The 15064-nt window shown below is 42.5% G+C and overlaps 1 protein-coding gene across 1 annotated transcript in view; it reads right to left on the bottom strand.

Moving 5' to 3' along the window:
• RIPOR2 (RHO family interacting cell polarization regulator 2) overlaps positions 1-15064 on the bottom strand; it is a 100812-nt gene that overhangs the window by 7634 nt on the left and 78114 nt on the right. Inside the window, exons 15-21 of the mRNA XM_065398913.1 lie at positions 12501-12685; positions 10478-10646; positions 8684-8819; positions 7571-7732; positions 6431-6589; positions 4779-4981; positions 623-706 (exon numbers count right to left, since the gene is read on the bottom strand). Coding sequence (XP_065254985.1) covers positions 623-706; positions 4779-4981; positions 6431-6589; positions 7571-7732; positions 8684-8819; positions 10478-10646; positions 12501-12685 — 1098 coding nt within the window. The remainder of the gene's footprint in view (positions 1-622; positions 707-4778; positions 4982-6430; positions 6590-7570; positions 7733-8683; positions 8820-10477; positions 10647-12500; positions 12686-15064) is intronic.

The raw sequence follows: 15064 nt of genomic DNA, 5'->3' as shown, positions 1-15064 counted from the left end.
TGATTGCTTTAAAAACCAAGATTCTAAACAATTCAGGCCAACAAGCCATTTATAAAATATCAGGGCACAAAATACAAAATATAAAGCAATGCTCATGTTGCTGCTGCTGTTTGCGTCTTGCTGTATGTGCATCTCTGTGCTCAGGAGGCTCTATTGCAGGGGGTCTCAAACTTCATTGCACCACGACCCCCTTCTGACAACAAAAATTACTACACGATCTCAGGAGGGGGCGACCGAAGCCTGAGTGAGCCCACCTGAGCCCCATTGCCCTGGGTGTGGGGGGCCAAAGCCTGAGCCCCAGCGCTTGGGGTGGGAGGCAAATCTGAAGCCCAAGGACTTCAGCCCCAGGCAGGGGGCGTGTAACCTGAGCCCTGCCACCCAGGGCTGAAGCCGAAGCCTGAGCCCCGCCACGCAGGGCTGAAGCCCTTGAGCTTCAGCTTTGGCTCTGGGTTGTGGGGCTTGGGCTCCAGCAAGTCTAAGCCAGCCCTGGGGACCCTATTAAAATAAGGTCCCAACCCACAGTTTGAGAACCGCAGTTCTATTGAATAGAATCTTTACTTTGTTCTCCCATGGAAGTTCAAAGCAAGAACAAAGTTCAACAACTGATTGCATCACATTTTACCTGAAGGCATTTCAGTGCCATACAAGCTGCTTTCTGTAGGTGGAGGTTAGGCTGTGTTAGCACTTCACAGTAGTAAATTAAAGCCTGGAAAACAGAGAAGGACATCAATTAAGTTGTTTTGTAGCGGTGTTGAGCAGAAAAGTGAAAGTAATGTATGTATCACTACATTTCCAAACACGGAAAACCAAATTACCTAACAATGTGGATACAGGAACGAAAAGGAAAAATCATCATGTATTGGGTAATTGGATGGCTCTGGATATGATAATGGGGTATATCACTGATTGAAATCCAGTCCAAGTTTTGTGATGTATGTGGGAAGAGCTAGTGGTCTTGGTCCAGTTCTTAGCAAGAAAGTGTGCACATTAAAGCAATCAACAACAATTGGTGCCCTTGATGGAAGTTTCTCAGAGATGCCATGAAGTAAGTGGGTCATGATGGAGACTGAACTGCTCTCTCCCCTTTCAAGGTGGTCCCCCTAGGCCCAGGGGTGGTAATGACTTTGGGTCACTAGTGACCTAGGCTGGATTGGAACTCAGAGAGAATGCAAATGACTATCACAAAGCTATCAGAACCTGCTAAACCAAGTTCACAGCTCAGTTCTAGAAATGTTCCAGTCACTGCTAAACAAACAAGAATCTGCGTTAGTCGCAAATCTCAAGAGCAGGCAGCTCCTCCTAGTGAATTCCAGGCTGTTTTGATACAAGCACCATGCTGCCTTTTCCCGTTAGCAGTGAACCAGACATAAATGCAGCAGGCCTGTGCTAGGAGAAGGGGACGTTTTTTTTTGTTCATGCAGAAGAGGGGCAAGGTAGCACAGAGCACTGATATTGTACAGTTGGAAAATGAGGGAGGATAAAATATAGAGAGACTGAGGAAAGAGGGAATAGAGGGACAGAGGAAGATGACCAAAAGGAGTGAGCATTTTTCTCTCCCCTTCTTTTGCATTCTGTCATTTCCCCTGTGACACTAAGCACCCCTGTATTCACCCCCTCCACACTCTTGTAATAATCTTAGTACAAAACATGCCTTGTGAGGTATCATTTGAAAACTAATAACTGACTGATTAATATTCTTGTGTGTACACAGGTAAAGGTATATGCTAGACTTATGACTAAAGTGTGTTTAAACCAAGCATTCCGGGGGAGTTGGTAAACAGGTCTGCACTAGACAAAGGAACATGTTTTTCCTACCTATGAGTTACTTCCAAAGTACTTCGAAAGACAATGAGAATGTATTTACATATCACCTAAACAGATCCATCAAGTTAATAACGGGTGGAGGCAAACCTCACACTAACAAGTGGGATAGGAGACACCCAGCAGGAGAGGGAAGCTTGGTGTGGGTTTTACTTGTCAAAGACTACATTGTAAAAGGTTTACTAGTCTAAAGACAGTGGGTGGGTGGGACTTCAAGCGATAAGCAGTTGAATCAACTGATTGTATACAATAGTACTGTGTTATAAAAGTGTACAGAGATTTTTTTTATGACATGCTGGTGATTAATATCATTGTGAATTATACGCACTAACACTACATAAGGCATTACTGATACTCATTGATATTAGGCTTTCCAATCTGGGGAAAAACAGGTTCCCTCCCAGGCAGGAGAGAAGGGAGCTGTTTATCTGTTGTGATGAGGTGTTCATCCCACACCAGACTTGAAGGGATTAAGGTAGCCTAGATGGGCCAATTAACTGCATAGGCTGCACCTGGTGGGAAGCCAGGGCTCCATAATGCTTAATTAAGGATGAAGCTCACCTGGGCAGGAACAGCCAGGGCTTCTATAAAGCTAACACCAGAAGAGGGCTATAGGCAGAAAATCTGCAGTCACTCTCTGACAGGAGAAAAGTATGTTAGAGATTGCATGATCTGGCAAGAAGCCCAAGAGGAAAGCAGCCAGGGGGAGCAAAGGAAGCTCAGACAGGTGGTAAACCCAGAGGTGCCAGAAGATAGAAGGAGGGAGTAGGACAGAGCCCAGGGAAGGAGCAACCAGGTCTGAGAGAAAATAGACCATAGTTGTGGAGCACAGGGTCTGTGAGCTGGAACTTGGAGTAGATGGTGGGCCCAGTTTCCCCTACCAGACACTGGGGAAGTGGCATAGCCTTGGACAAAGGATGGAAGACTACCTGGAATAGTATCCCGAGAGACATTGACAGACCCCAGAAGGGGAGGACTATAGTGACCTGGCCGGAGGGCCAAGTCACGAAGAGGGAGCAGCTGCGTCACAAGGAAGACTACTACCCTGGTTTCTGTAGTGTGAGATTGAGACAACAGGCTGAGTGACTGCAGGAAAGAGCATCCAACCAGTGGCAAACTAATCCCCAGGTTAGCCATGAGGAGGTATGCCAGCAGTGAGTAGTGAACCTATTACACCGGACTTCTAGATAAATTAAGAATGGTGGAATCAAAACAATGGAAGCCCCATTTACATACAGGGGGATGAGAAACCCATAGGAAGGGAATAATGGCATGAGCTCATCCTGCATCTTGAAACAGTGATAGAACTTTGGAAGATATAAGCAAGGACAGAAGCCATCTTTGGCATCCATGACAAGAAAGACAAGAGAACAGAGCTCTTGGCATGCTAAGAAAGATGGGTCCTTCAACCAAGCTGGGGCTGAAGTCTCTGGAACTGACTATAGGTGAGAAGCCTACTTAGGCAAAGATCTTTTACCTAGGAAGACTACAGAAACCAGCCCTTTATGCTTTTGTAGAAGGTCCTGACTGAGAAAAAGTTAGTCAAGACTGGTGAGAGAAACCATCTTGAACAAAACCCGTGTCTTACTCTGTTAAGTTTAGACGCATGTTTTCACTTTCATTTGCTTGTGACCCTTTCTAACTTTATTCCAGTTACTTGGCATCACTCAACCTATGACCTATTATTCATACATTTGTTTTAGTTTTACTATGAACTAACTCAGTGCAGTGTTAAATGAAAGGGTGTATTTACCCCAGTGAAGCGGTAGGTTATGTTTTTAGAGGAACAAATGGACCTTATTTCTCTGAACAGTCCAGGAGAGGGCTGGATATTCTACAATACACGACTTGGGGGAAATTTGGGACAGGGAGCTTGTCGGGGTCACTTTGCTGGTTTTGTAATCAAGGCTGCTAGCAGGCAGAGTGGGGCTATAGACAAGCTGCTGGGGTCAGAGCTACTGAACAAGGGCTGTTTAACACACAGACACTCAGGCTGTGACCTGCAAGTTGGTAGGCTGGTTGTGAGCAGTCCAGGCTGGGAACTACAACAGCAAAGCATTGTGAGGCGCACCCTGGGTTGCAGGGCAAATAGTGATGCAACCTCTCACTGATCTGGATTGCCGTCCCCACCCCCTCCGGACCCATCACACCCTCCTCCTGTTCTGCCCCCTCCTCACAACCAGAGCACTCAAGAATGAACTTTCACTGGGGTAGCAGCAGAAATGGGGAAGGGTATTGCAGGTACAAAAGTCAATCATTACCTCTCCCTTCTCTTTAGTTCACTTGTTTACACTGCCTTAATTTCAAATCATGTTTTATCTAAACTAAAGTCTTTGATCCAAATTCTTTTTATCACCTAATTAGGGACCATGAAGCTGATTGTTTGCTCATCAGCAATTCCTTTCCTCTAGAAATTGGGATGCTGCCCAGATCTTACCACCTTGGGAGCAAAATATCAGACCCCATCTCTTTCCAAAAGGGCAGTGCTTGAAGAATGGCCCAGCAGCATTTCAATAATCACCAGATAAACAACCCAGCACACCCACTAATGCTGAAAGAGGATAGATGATTGGAGAATACAATGCAAACCAAATAGTTTTAAATTAGTGACCAGATATTATTGTGACGTGTATCAACAGGCATACCTGCATGTTTGTATATTATGTCAGACTTGGAGAAACAAGATGGGTGAGATAATATCTTTTATTGGACCAAATTCTGCTGGTCAGAGACAAGCTTTTGCACTTACACAGAGCTCTTCTTCAGGTCCAAATAAAATAATCAAATCAAAAGATATTCCCTCACCCACCTTGTCTCTCTAATATTCTGGGACCAACATAGCTACAATAACCCTGCAAGACTCTGAGAAGTTACTTTACACATTAGACAGAACATGATTATATAGGTCTATGTTGTACGTTGCTTTTTCAGTTAGGTATGGTTCCTCTGTCCCCTACCTTCTCCCTGAAATGCCTGTTTTCTGCTGAAGCTGACAAGAGTAATGTCACAGCCTCGCCAATTTCATTTTTATTTTCAGTCAGAAGTAAAGCCAAGGACCTCAGTACTTCCTGCTGAGGTGGAAGACTGCTGGAGGTTAGCTCAGCTATATTCTGTAGCAGTTTTTCATCTTTTAATGTCTGCAGCTTCTGAACCACTGAGGCTAGAATGTAAAAGAAAGAGATGTCAATATTTTCCTTTTTGTTCATTTATTCTCCCCATGTGTTATGTTGCTCCTTTCTACTTAAAACAGCTATCCACTGGCACAAAGGAGAGGTGAAAAATTCCTGCTTCATTGAGTTGCCAGCATTGCAATGCTCTGACTTGGAGTGTTTTTGGGCTGTGTATCCCAGATACTCTTGCTGAGAACTGGCATACGTTCTCCACAGGAGTAATGTGTGTGGATGTGCTAAATGGGATGTTAGGTATCTTATTCCGAGCCCAAAGTGAAATCATCAAAGCTTACTGCAGGTAGAAAACCCACGTTCTAATCAGTGATTGTAGCAAGGGAAACTTTAATATCCTACGGGGAGAGTTGAGTTTGAGGCGTGTTTTCCTTAGGCACTTTCCATATCTAAGACCACATGACTCTTGAATGGAGTTTACACTGGACACTGATATCGGATTATAGTAATAGTGATGTTACATTGGTTATTAGTTTTTGTTTTGTTTTAGAAAAGTGACTAGACTCATGAGTGAGTGTCTAATAGCATTGGCTTCAGCCAGCCACATTTGAGAGCAGGCTTTGTGCAAGCTTCTCCACACAGCCCCGTGGAAGCACTATGCGGGGAGGCCTTGCTTTGAGTCAGATCTTCTCCTCTGCTATATATTGGTACCAAGGACATCATGTGCCAGTTTTTCCTGCCCACTTATGTCCATCTCTGCTGACAGCCCCTGCTAACGTGCCTCAGTACTGAACATCTCTCCTATCCCAGTCCTTTGGCCTCTGTTCAATAAAAGCTGGCAGCTATGCCAAGATGTGCTACTATGACATGTAGAACAGGGGACTAGGAGTCCCCCCTCAAACTCCATTTCAGATGCACTAGATTAACAACTGAAATTCATGTCTCCAGGAGCGAAAGTCTAGAGCATGATGGGCTGGGTCCCAAGAGGTGCCAAGTGTCTGTTGCCCTGTTGAGTTCGCAGGGCCAGGTCTTCTGAAGTGCTGAGCACTTCTGGCAAGGCACAGAGTTTGCTCAACTTCCTCAGCACTTCCCAAGAGGGGCTCAGCACTTCATGAGATCGGCCCAAAAGGGATGATGGGCACCAAGAGACTGAAATCAGTAAAAGCTGTGGGCACTCGGCACCTTCCAAATTTTGGGACGAAACCAACAGTACCATCCAGCCCTAAAACAGTTCTTTCTACACACTTGTTTTTAATACTCACGAGCATGTAAGGGTGGGGAGGGGGGAGTGTCAGTTGGACATACCCACCCCTTTCTTCAGTATACACATGTGCCACTGCAATCCTATTCAAACACCCAAGGCAGTTGTTTCCCTCTTTTCCCTCTTGGTTAATGAAAAATCAGCCCAAGAGCTGAATTGTTTTATCTGATGCTCAAAAGCACCTTGATACATTTCCCTTTTACCAGCCAGAACTTAAACACTCTACCTTCTTTTGCAAGTTGCAACAAATAGCTTCCAAGGTCGCTAACGCCGTTGCTGGCAAAATAATTGTAAAACTGAAAAACCGTTAGGATTTCAGAGGACAGACTGGATGAGAGGACTGGTTCTGTTCGGTCGAGGATCTGAGACAGCAGGATTCTGAATACTACGTGCAGCAGGAAAAGACAAAGGAACATTGTATTAACAAGAGCAAAAAACTTTAGGCAGAGAAAACACTGCAATTAACTCGGTTCAACACTTTAAAACATGAACAAAAGGTAGAACTTTAAAAAAAAAAAAAAAAAAAAAAAAAAGACAGACACCTCCCAGCGTCAGTATTTCTAATCTTCACTAAGGGCAACATTGTCCTCTCTCTCTGGTCCTCATCTGTGTAATATCTGAGTTCCTCACAATCATTAATAGATTCTATCCTGATGAAACCGTGTGAGGTAGGGAAGAACTATTGCCAACTTCCAGAAGGGGGACTGAGCTGTTTGTGACTTGCCCTACATCACACAGGGTGTCTGTGGCTGTGCCAACAATTGAAACTCTTGAAGCCAATGCACCACCCTGTCCATTAACCATCCTTTCTCTCCACCTGACAGTGCATTATTAAACAGAGGACCAAATGTTGTGCCCAGCTGCACCTCTGTAATACCACGGAAGTCAATGAAATTGCCTAGGGGTAGGAGTTGGCCTGGAGCATGGATCTTTTGCTATTTTATCTTCATACGCAAAGCTTCTATTGACATCAGTGTGAATTTGGCAGGCAGAACAGGCAAGAGAATGACATGGGCAGTGCAAATAGAGAATTTCCCCCTAATATCTGACTAAACTAATAAATTATCAGATCTAGTCATCCTTTTTTATTTTAATAATCATGTGGACTTTAAAAACAGTTAATTTCTTTGGGTTTACGATTTTGGGCAAAATCTTCTGACTTTATAAGTTGTGGCAAAAACATTTAAATCGGTTACTCTCAGGTAAGGTTTTTGAAACACATCCCAGTTGACTTCTGTGGGATTGAAGAGTTGTAACTGAAGATGAGCAAAACTTGGTCTCCGCATATTGGCATTTTTCAGAAGGCCACTACAAGACAGATCCACCTTGACTTGTGGGTAGAAATTTTGTTTTTTGAAGAATCTACCTGTTTCTGCAAGTCCTGGGCACTCTTCATTCACAGCTGTGGCAAAAGTGACATCCAGCTGCTTTATCATCTTGTCTGCAGAGGTATGATACACCCCTGTGGGACCCATGCACTTAGTCCAGAAAGACAGCAGTGATAGCTTTTTATGAAATTCTGGAATTGCTGGGGGGAAAAACAAAACAAGTGAAACAAAATCCCAGAGATCAGATTGCTGTGTTAGTATAACAAAAACATAAGGGTAGATAAATACTTGTTCCCACCCCACTGCTGAATAGTCAACTTCCCAATGCACAGGAAGTGCTAGCTCTTAGAGCTTTTAAAGTTTTTTGGCTTCCCAAATGATGAAAGCAAAATTGCTTCTGATCCAGTATTGGGAACTGGAAAATAGTTATTTAATTACCATTAAGTACCAAAGAGATGTGAGGTAATAGTGTGAACACAGGACCGGGAACCACAAACTCCAGAATTCTAAACCTGGTTCTGGCACACACTCCTTTTGGGGCAACTCACCTAAGTGCTTTGCCTCTGTTTCTTGATCAGCAGAATAATGCTAACAATATTTGCCTAGTCCACGGGGCTTGTGAGGGTTAATAATATTTGTAAAACTCTTTAAAGATGCTACAGAACTGCTAAGTGTTAATCAATAATGGTAATTAAAAGTAGTCTCCTAGACAAACTATTGAGAGACTGTGTCATGCCTCTGATCCTGTAAACTAGAGCTCCCCCAAATAATCTCTGCATTCTGGACAAGGAGAGGTGGAGGAAGAATCTGGCTTCTCAGAGGAGACGCCACACCAGTTGCTTTGGCAATACCCTTTACTACTACAGCCATCTGCTTTTTTGTGTGTGGTAGAGGAAAGGAGGCACATTGGAAATAGTGAGCATCTCTCCCTTCTCCCCTTGCCTTTCTGGATATCCTACCTTAGCCCAGCCTGAGGTCTCCTGCCACCATCTGTTGACTGATACCAGTCAGTGTCCATTTGCAACTGTGTCTCAACCTTTAGTGCAATGGAATTTACTAAAAGTCAGACAAATCACTGCTTAGGAGGACTTACACACACACACTCATATGCCCAGCCTTTCCAAAGAGCAAACCCCCATACTGCTACTTACCTTCAGTTATAGAGATGATGTTCCCCATGTTCTCACTGCTGATCTCTGCAAGGTTCTCCACTACTACGATCTCCTTGGACAGTTTATCCAGGAGGTTTCTTACAACAAATGGAGTTTTACCGGAGAACACAATTTGCTAATAAAACAAGGGTAAAAAAGAAATAAATTACTGAACCCTACTAAGAGTCCTGAAGACGTTTCAACTTGCTGAAATAGTCTGATCTGAATACAGATATTTTTAATCTGTAAGAACTGCAGTGAGAAACTGGTTGTACTGTAGAACCTCTGAGTTAAACACCTCAGGAATGGAGGTTGTTCATAACTGAACAAAACGTTATGGTTCTTTCAAAAGTTTACAGCTGAATATTGACTTAATGCAGCTTTGAAACTTTACTATGCAGAAGAAAAATACTCATTTCCCTTTATTTTTTTTAATAGTTTACGTTTAACACAGTGTACTGTATTTGCGGTTTTTTTTTGTTTTTTTGTTTTTGTTTTTGTCTCTGCTGCTGCCTGATTCTGTACTTCCGGTTCCAAATAAGGTGTGTGGTTGTCTGGTCAGTTTTTAAACTCTGGTGTTTAACTCTTGAGGTTCTACTGCATAGTATCTCTTTAAAGCTTCTGTGCGTGTATATTTTGCAGTTGTTGCACACTGTTTCTTAGGGGCCCAATTTTTATGCCTATACTGAGATACCTAAATACTCATTTAAATAGCAAAGTGCTGCTTTAGGCACCTAACTCCTTGCCCTAGTCTTAAACTCTATGGAGAGCATTAGATCATCTATTCGACCTCCTGCATAACATGTGGAGCCCATAGAATTTCATGCAGTTACTCCTGTATTGAGCCCAATACTCTTCCTTATTCTACATGGCTGGGATTTAGCTCTCTAAATCAGCACGATGACAGAAGCAGGACTTGATTTCCATTCTAGCAGTGAGCCTGTGGCCACTGGAAGTAGATGTTAACTGTCTGTGTGGGAATGAAGAGCCTAATGCAGTAAATGAGGCTCCAATATACAGTATTCCAATACAATAGGAAAACACTGATGTTCTCCAAAGGAGGCACCCTTCAGGAAGCAGAAGATCCTGGGACAAGTTTTTACTTTGGTTAGGGAGGGAAAACTTCTTGGAATGTATAACTATCCAGACTTGGTTCACACAGAGACTGTGCAACATTCCACTGTGCTCGCACATAGAGTCCAAAGCAAAGGTAGCATTTTACAATCCCTGCATTTAAAGAATCATCTTGGTTTTATACCCAAAATACCTTTTGCTTTTAAATAACACACACATCTTGGTTGACTTCCAATGGCCTGGGGTTTAGCTAGAGTTAACAGTGAATGAATGGGCTTCCATGTCACCTCTGGAAATCTTAAGTCACATAACAAGGCTGACCTGCAGCTGCTCTGAGTGTGGAGTAGAAGTCAGTGGCAGGATCAGTGCCAGGATTTGGGTCCAACGGGAAAGTGAATTGAGTGGTCTGCACTTTCTGTGGTGCACACCAGTAGTTCACGTCACAACTGCCCTATAGTTGCAAGTCTTGCGCTCAGCTCAGAAGAGGGCCAGGACTGGCATAACAGAGGTCTGGCAGGTCACGACTGAGGCACATTTGAAGAGCTACATTTGCAGCAGCTTTCTTGGTGTCAGCCAGCCCCTCAACTGGCTCAATTTAGCAGTACTCCTGCCTTGCTTTCACCCAGTACTAAATTTACCCACCAATTTAAACCTTAAGTAGCTGGCACACAAATGCCTCTAGGAATATTATAAAAATATAACCAACAAGAGCAGTTGTACCTGAATGAGCTGTGTACAGTACTGCAAATGCTTAACTATTGTGATATCAAGACTCTCATTCCCTGTGGTCAGTGGGAGAGGACTTCCAGCTACACTGGTCCCAACTCCTGTGTCTTCAGTCAAAGCTTCACTGAGGTGCCCTCTGGCTTCTGGGTGATCTGACCTGTAACTGTTAATGCAGGAAGTTGGGTAAGGAGTTGATTTTCTTCTCATGCAGACAGAGCACGTTAACTCAAAATGACTAACATCAGGCACAAGAAGAATTGCTGCAAGCAGTGATCTGTAACCAAAGAGCCCTTGATAAGCCAGAAACCTTTTAATGAATACATCATATCTTAACTTGGCAGTAACATTGTGTAATGAATGTGGAATGATTGTACACATTTAAAAGACAAATTGCTTCCACAGTGGTCTACTTGTTTCTCCAGAACAATGCCTCTTTTGTGGAGAACTCACCAAGAAGTCTTTGAAATTTGACCTTGTTAGCACTTGTTATTTTTTCATCTGTTGACATTATTAGTTACCAAATTGTTCTGGATTAAACTGCATTATTGATTTGTGGTTTCTCAAAAATTAAACCATTAAGAACTAATTTATCAGTGTTTTGCAGGCACCAGATTTAATTGTCAGTAAAAGAAAACATGGCTGGAATAAGAGACATGATGGTTCCATCTGCTGTTTTAGGCATAGTGTGTATAACAAACAGTTCACCATATTTTTTCCACATGATAATACTTATTCTCACTGTGTTTAAATCATTTCCATTTTCTTGTTGTTGCACCAATGTTCTCTCATGGTTTGAAAGTAGGGCTCGATTCTGATTTCCAATATGCAAACACACATTTACATGTTTTAAAAATCACAGCACCTGCACTGCTTTAGGTGGATGCTCTAAACTATGCATTCAAATTCACCCAAAATCAGAGTAGGAACTGAGGCTGCTTTCAAAGTCATTTTTAGGGGAAAAAAAGGAAACATTTTCATTTTAAGCTAATTCACTTAACTCATTGCTATGGTGCTTATACGTCATAAGCACCATAGCACATACATATACACTGACTCTGCAGGCAGTTTTGTCATTCACATCAGCAGGAGCAGGATGAATTTAATAATGCCTAGGTTAGCAAGCAACATAATTTATATAATTTATTTTCACGTTAAGTCCAAGGTTTTTTTTGGGGGGTGGGGGGAAGTATGCAATGAGGTGGTTCTTCTCCTCTTCGCCCCCCCCCCCCCATGGCAGAATGGTGATTGCTTGTTGTGCTGGAAAATCCCTTACAAGTGCTATGATGGGCAGTGGGAAATGTAGCTTCCCTTTTAGGAGACAGCTGTGTGTTCTTTGCTCCTTTTGCAGTCATAGTTGCAGTGTGTAGACTTTTTGGGTCATGTTTTAGTTCTCCTCAGGTTACAAATGTATATATGAGGATCTAATGATAAAATACAGTCAGCTTCACAAGGTGACATGACAGCACATAACAAACACACAACTACTTCTCTCACAAAGACAGTGGTGGAATGAGGGCACGTAACATGCAGGGCCATGAACAAGTACCAGTCATTACTCTTGCATTCCAAAGGAAACCTACACCATGCTGTTTAAATCTGGCCCTGTGTTACTGTTACTGACAATCCTAATCCACTGCAAAGACTCATTGGGCTAGAGAGAAAAGACAGGGGTGGGAGGAAAAACAGAGAGGAATTAGTTACTAAATCCAAACCAAGGAAAACCAGGTCCAAACCTATATCAAGGAAGAAGCTCTGCAGATATTGATCTCTAGTGTGCCAATTTATTACACTTCCCTTTTGGGGGACAGAGTGTAGCTGTTTGAACAAGAAAAATTGATACCTGCATTTGGAGTGTTTCAGGTTTGTTAACCACTAGAAAACCTCTTGATTTATAACCTCAAATATCTAGTTTCATCTTCCTTGAATAATGTGTGCACCAGGATCCTCTGTTAGTGACAAAGAACTAGTGTAGCAGCTTGCCTTGAGAACCGCAAGCTGGCTGTCACTATTGACTTACCTAGTCTTCTCAGTCTCAGTGTCTGAAAATACTGAGTCAGCACCTCCTCCACCATTACAAACCTCATCACTTCCACCATCCTCATCATCAAAGTCAGAGGTGTTCAGGAAATCAAAGCTTTCTAAAGCACTTTCAACTGTTAGACTGACACTGGAGGACCTGCTTCGGTTTACTGCTGGCTTGCACTGCAAAGGCAGAACAAACCAATGAACACCAAAAATATATTTAACTACTGAAAAAAGGATAACATTGAAGTTTACAACTTTTTATATGCTTTAAAACTTAATTTTATTGGATTATATTAATTTCAAACCTTCATAAGAAATACAGTCAAAGTCTGCACACTGAAAAAGCTCCAAATAGAAAACATGTCAGGGGTTCAACTCTGTCCTACATTTCACTTAAGGTCAAGTGAAAAGATCTTCGATGGCCTTAAAGAGGACAGTGTGTTAATTAACATGTGGGAGGCTGAAAACGTAATGCACATTCCATAGCAGTAATTTTAGGTACAGAAGCTTAATTACATGCATTCATTTAAGCTGTACTGGGCCAAATTCATTCCTGGGATAACTCCAATGGAGTTTAAATCTGGTATGAATTTGGTCCCATCTCTCCAGATTACTGTACAGGACTGGAATCAGGAGGAAAGCAAGACATTCCTCTATCAAATATCGTGGTACTGGACACCCCAGGAGACAGTGCTTTTTAATGATAAACATAATCAAGGAGATTCCTAAAGGCAATTTTATAACCCAGAAAGTAACAATTCCAACCAGAGGAGATGCCTTTTTTTCTCACTCAGTTCCAGAGGAACTGAGTGAGAAACTCAGAACAACAGGGAGAAAGTGTAAGTAAAGCTTCATGGCCTCTGTAAGAAATCTCTAAGACCCCAATCCTGCATAATGATCCATGCAGGCAGACCTTGTGTTCTGTGTGCAGCCATGCTGAAGTCAGTGGGGCTCTGCATGGGCACAGACGTTTGCTTGTGTGGACCATCTTGCAAGATCAGAGTGTAAGTCAGTAACTTGACTTAGGATCAGCTCCAGCAGTTTTGCACAGCAATTTCTACAGTTTTAGCTATACTCATCATCATCATCAGAGACGGCCCGAAGACACAAAGTATGGTTCCAGAACAGAACCTTCCCAAAAGTTGGTATTAAGATTCAGAGTTCTGGTTTAGCCCATTAGTGAGTGATGAGCTAACTGGGAAGTTCAGATCTGATTCCAAAACCACACTTTCCCACAGCTTGGGATGATTTGGAGTTTTGCATCTATGCCATCTGTACATAATATTAATACTTTAGCATTTACAGCATCTTACACCTTCAAAGGCTGTATAAGCATTAAACAAACAATCCTCACAACACCCCTGTGAGATAGGTATGTGTTATCCAGCCTTTCATTCAGTTTACATGTTTGATGGGCTTCCTGTTCTGTACAAAATAAAACTGTAGCAACTGCACTGTCAATTTTCTCTTCCTGCTGACATAGTCAAGGGAAGCTTTCTTCAGCTAGAACAAGCTTCTGTCTTGACCTTTTGAACGTGAAGTCCAGCAACTCGGTTAGTGACCCCCAGTCTCAATCCTCATGCAAATTAACAGGTTGAATGGCGATCTCAAAGAAGCAGTGGTCTCAAGAGTCCAAGTGTTCCACCTGCACATGCATTCCCCCCTCTGTTCCTTTGTATGATATGCTTCACAGAGAGAGAAAATGAGTATTTTCCCCTGCCTCAGTACTGTTCTGACAGCTGACCTCATTTGCACAAGCAGCAGAGCAGCTGGGAAGTTCAAAAATAACTGATACTTGTAGTCTCTCATGTACAAATCCACTTCGGAGTTAGTTCAGGGAGTCAGAGCAGGAGGAACGGGCTGTCAGAAAAGCACTTAACTTGGAAAAGTATCATGTAGCTGTAAAATGCCAATGGAAACACAGATGTTAAAATGGTAACAAAAGGACAACCTCTCCCTCCTTTCCTTAGTTATGCTCTTCTTCAATTATGTGGTTAATTCTACACTACTCAGATCATTCCAACAGACCGCCTGGCATAGGAATATGAAGCATTTGAAAGCAGTTATTCCCAATTAACTCTGTCCTCATGATAAAGAATCATGAATATCTTCTTGTGGAGAAAAAATGTGCATCACAGTGATTAGTGAAGAGCTGTGAAACAAATCTAAGGTTAAGACATTATGTACTGTAACATATGTAAAATACTTTTTCCATTTAGCTTCAGTCTCATTCATAGACTAATTACAGGATTTGTAACATTACTTAGTCCTGCCTTGAGTGCAAAGGACTGAACCAGAAGACCTCTCGAGGTCCCTTCCAGTCCTACACTTCTGTGATTCTATGATTTAGATACTTAGGGGTGTTAGTTACAAAAGAGCCTACATGATTTAAGAGCACAAGTCCCAGTAACTTTCAGTAGACCTTGTGCTCCTAAGCCACCTAGACATTTTTGAACAATTCCACTCATCCAGTTATAGGGCCAGAACTTCAGCTGGTGTAAACTGGCAGAGCTCTATTGACGTCAATGAAGACATACTGAATTATAGCAGCTGAGG

The sequence above is a fragment of the Emys orbicularis genome, chromosome 2 (assembly GCF_028017835.1).
Source record: "Emys orbicularis isolate rEmyOrb1 chromosome 2, rEmyOrb1.hap1, whole genome shotgun sequence".
Taxonomy (NCBI): domain Eukaryota; kingdom Metazoa; phylum Chordata; order Testudines; family Emydidae; genus Emys; species Emys orbicularis.
This window is presented reverse-complemented; position numbering and strand designations above follow the sequence as displayed.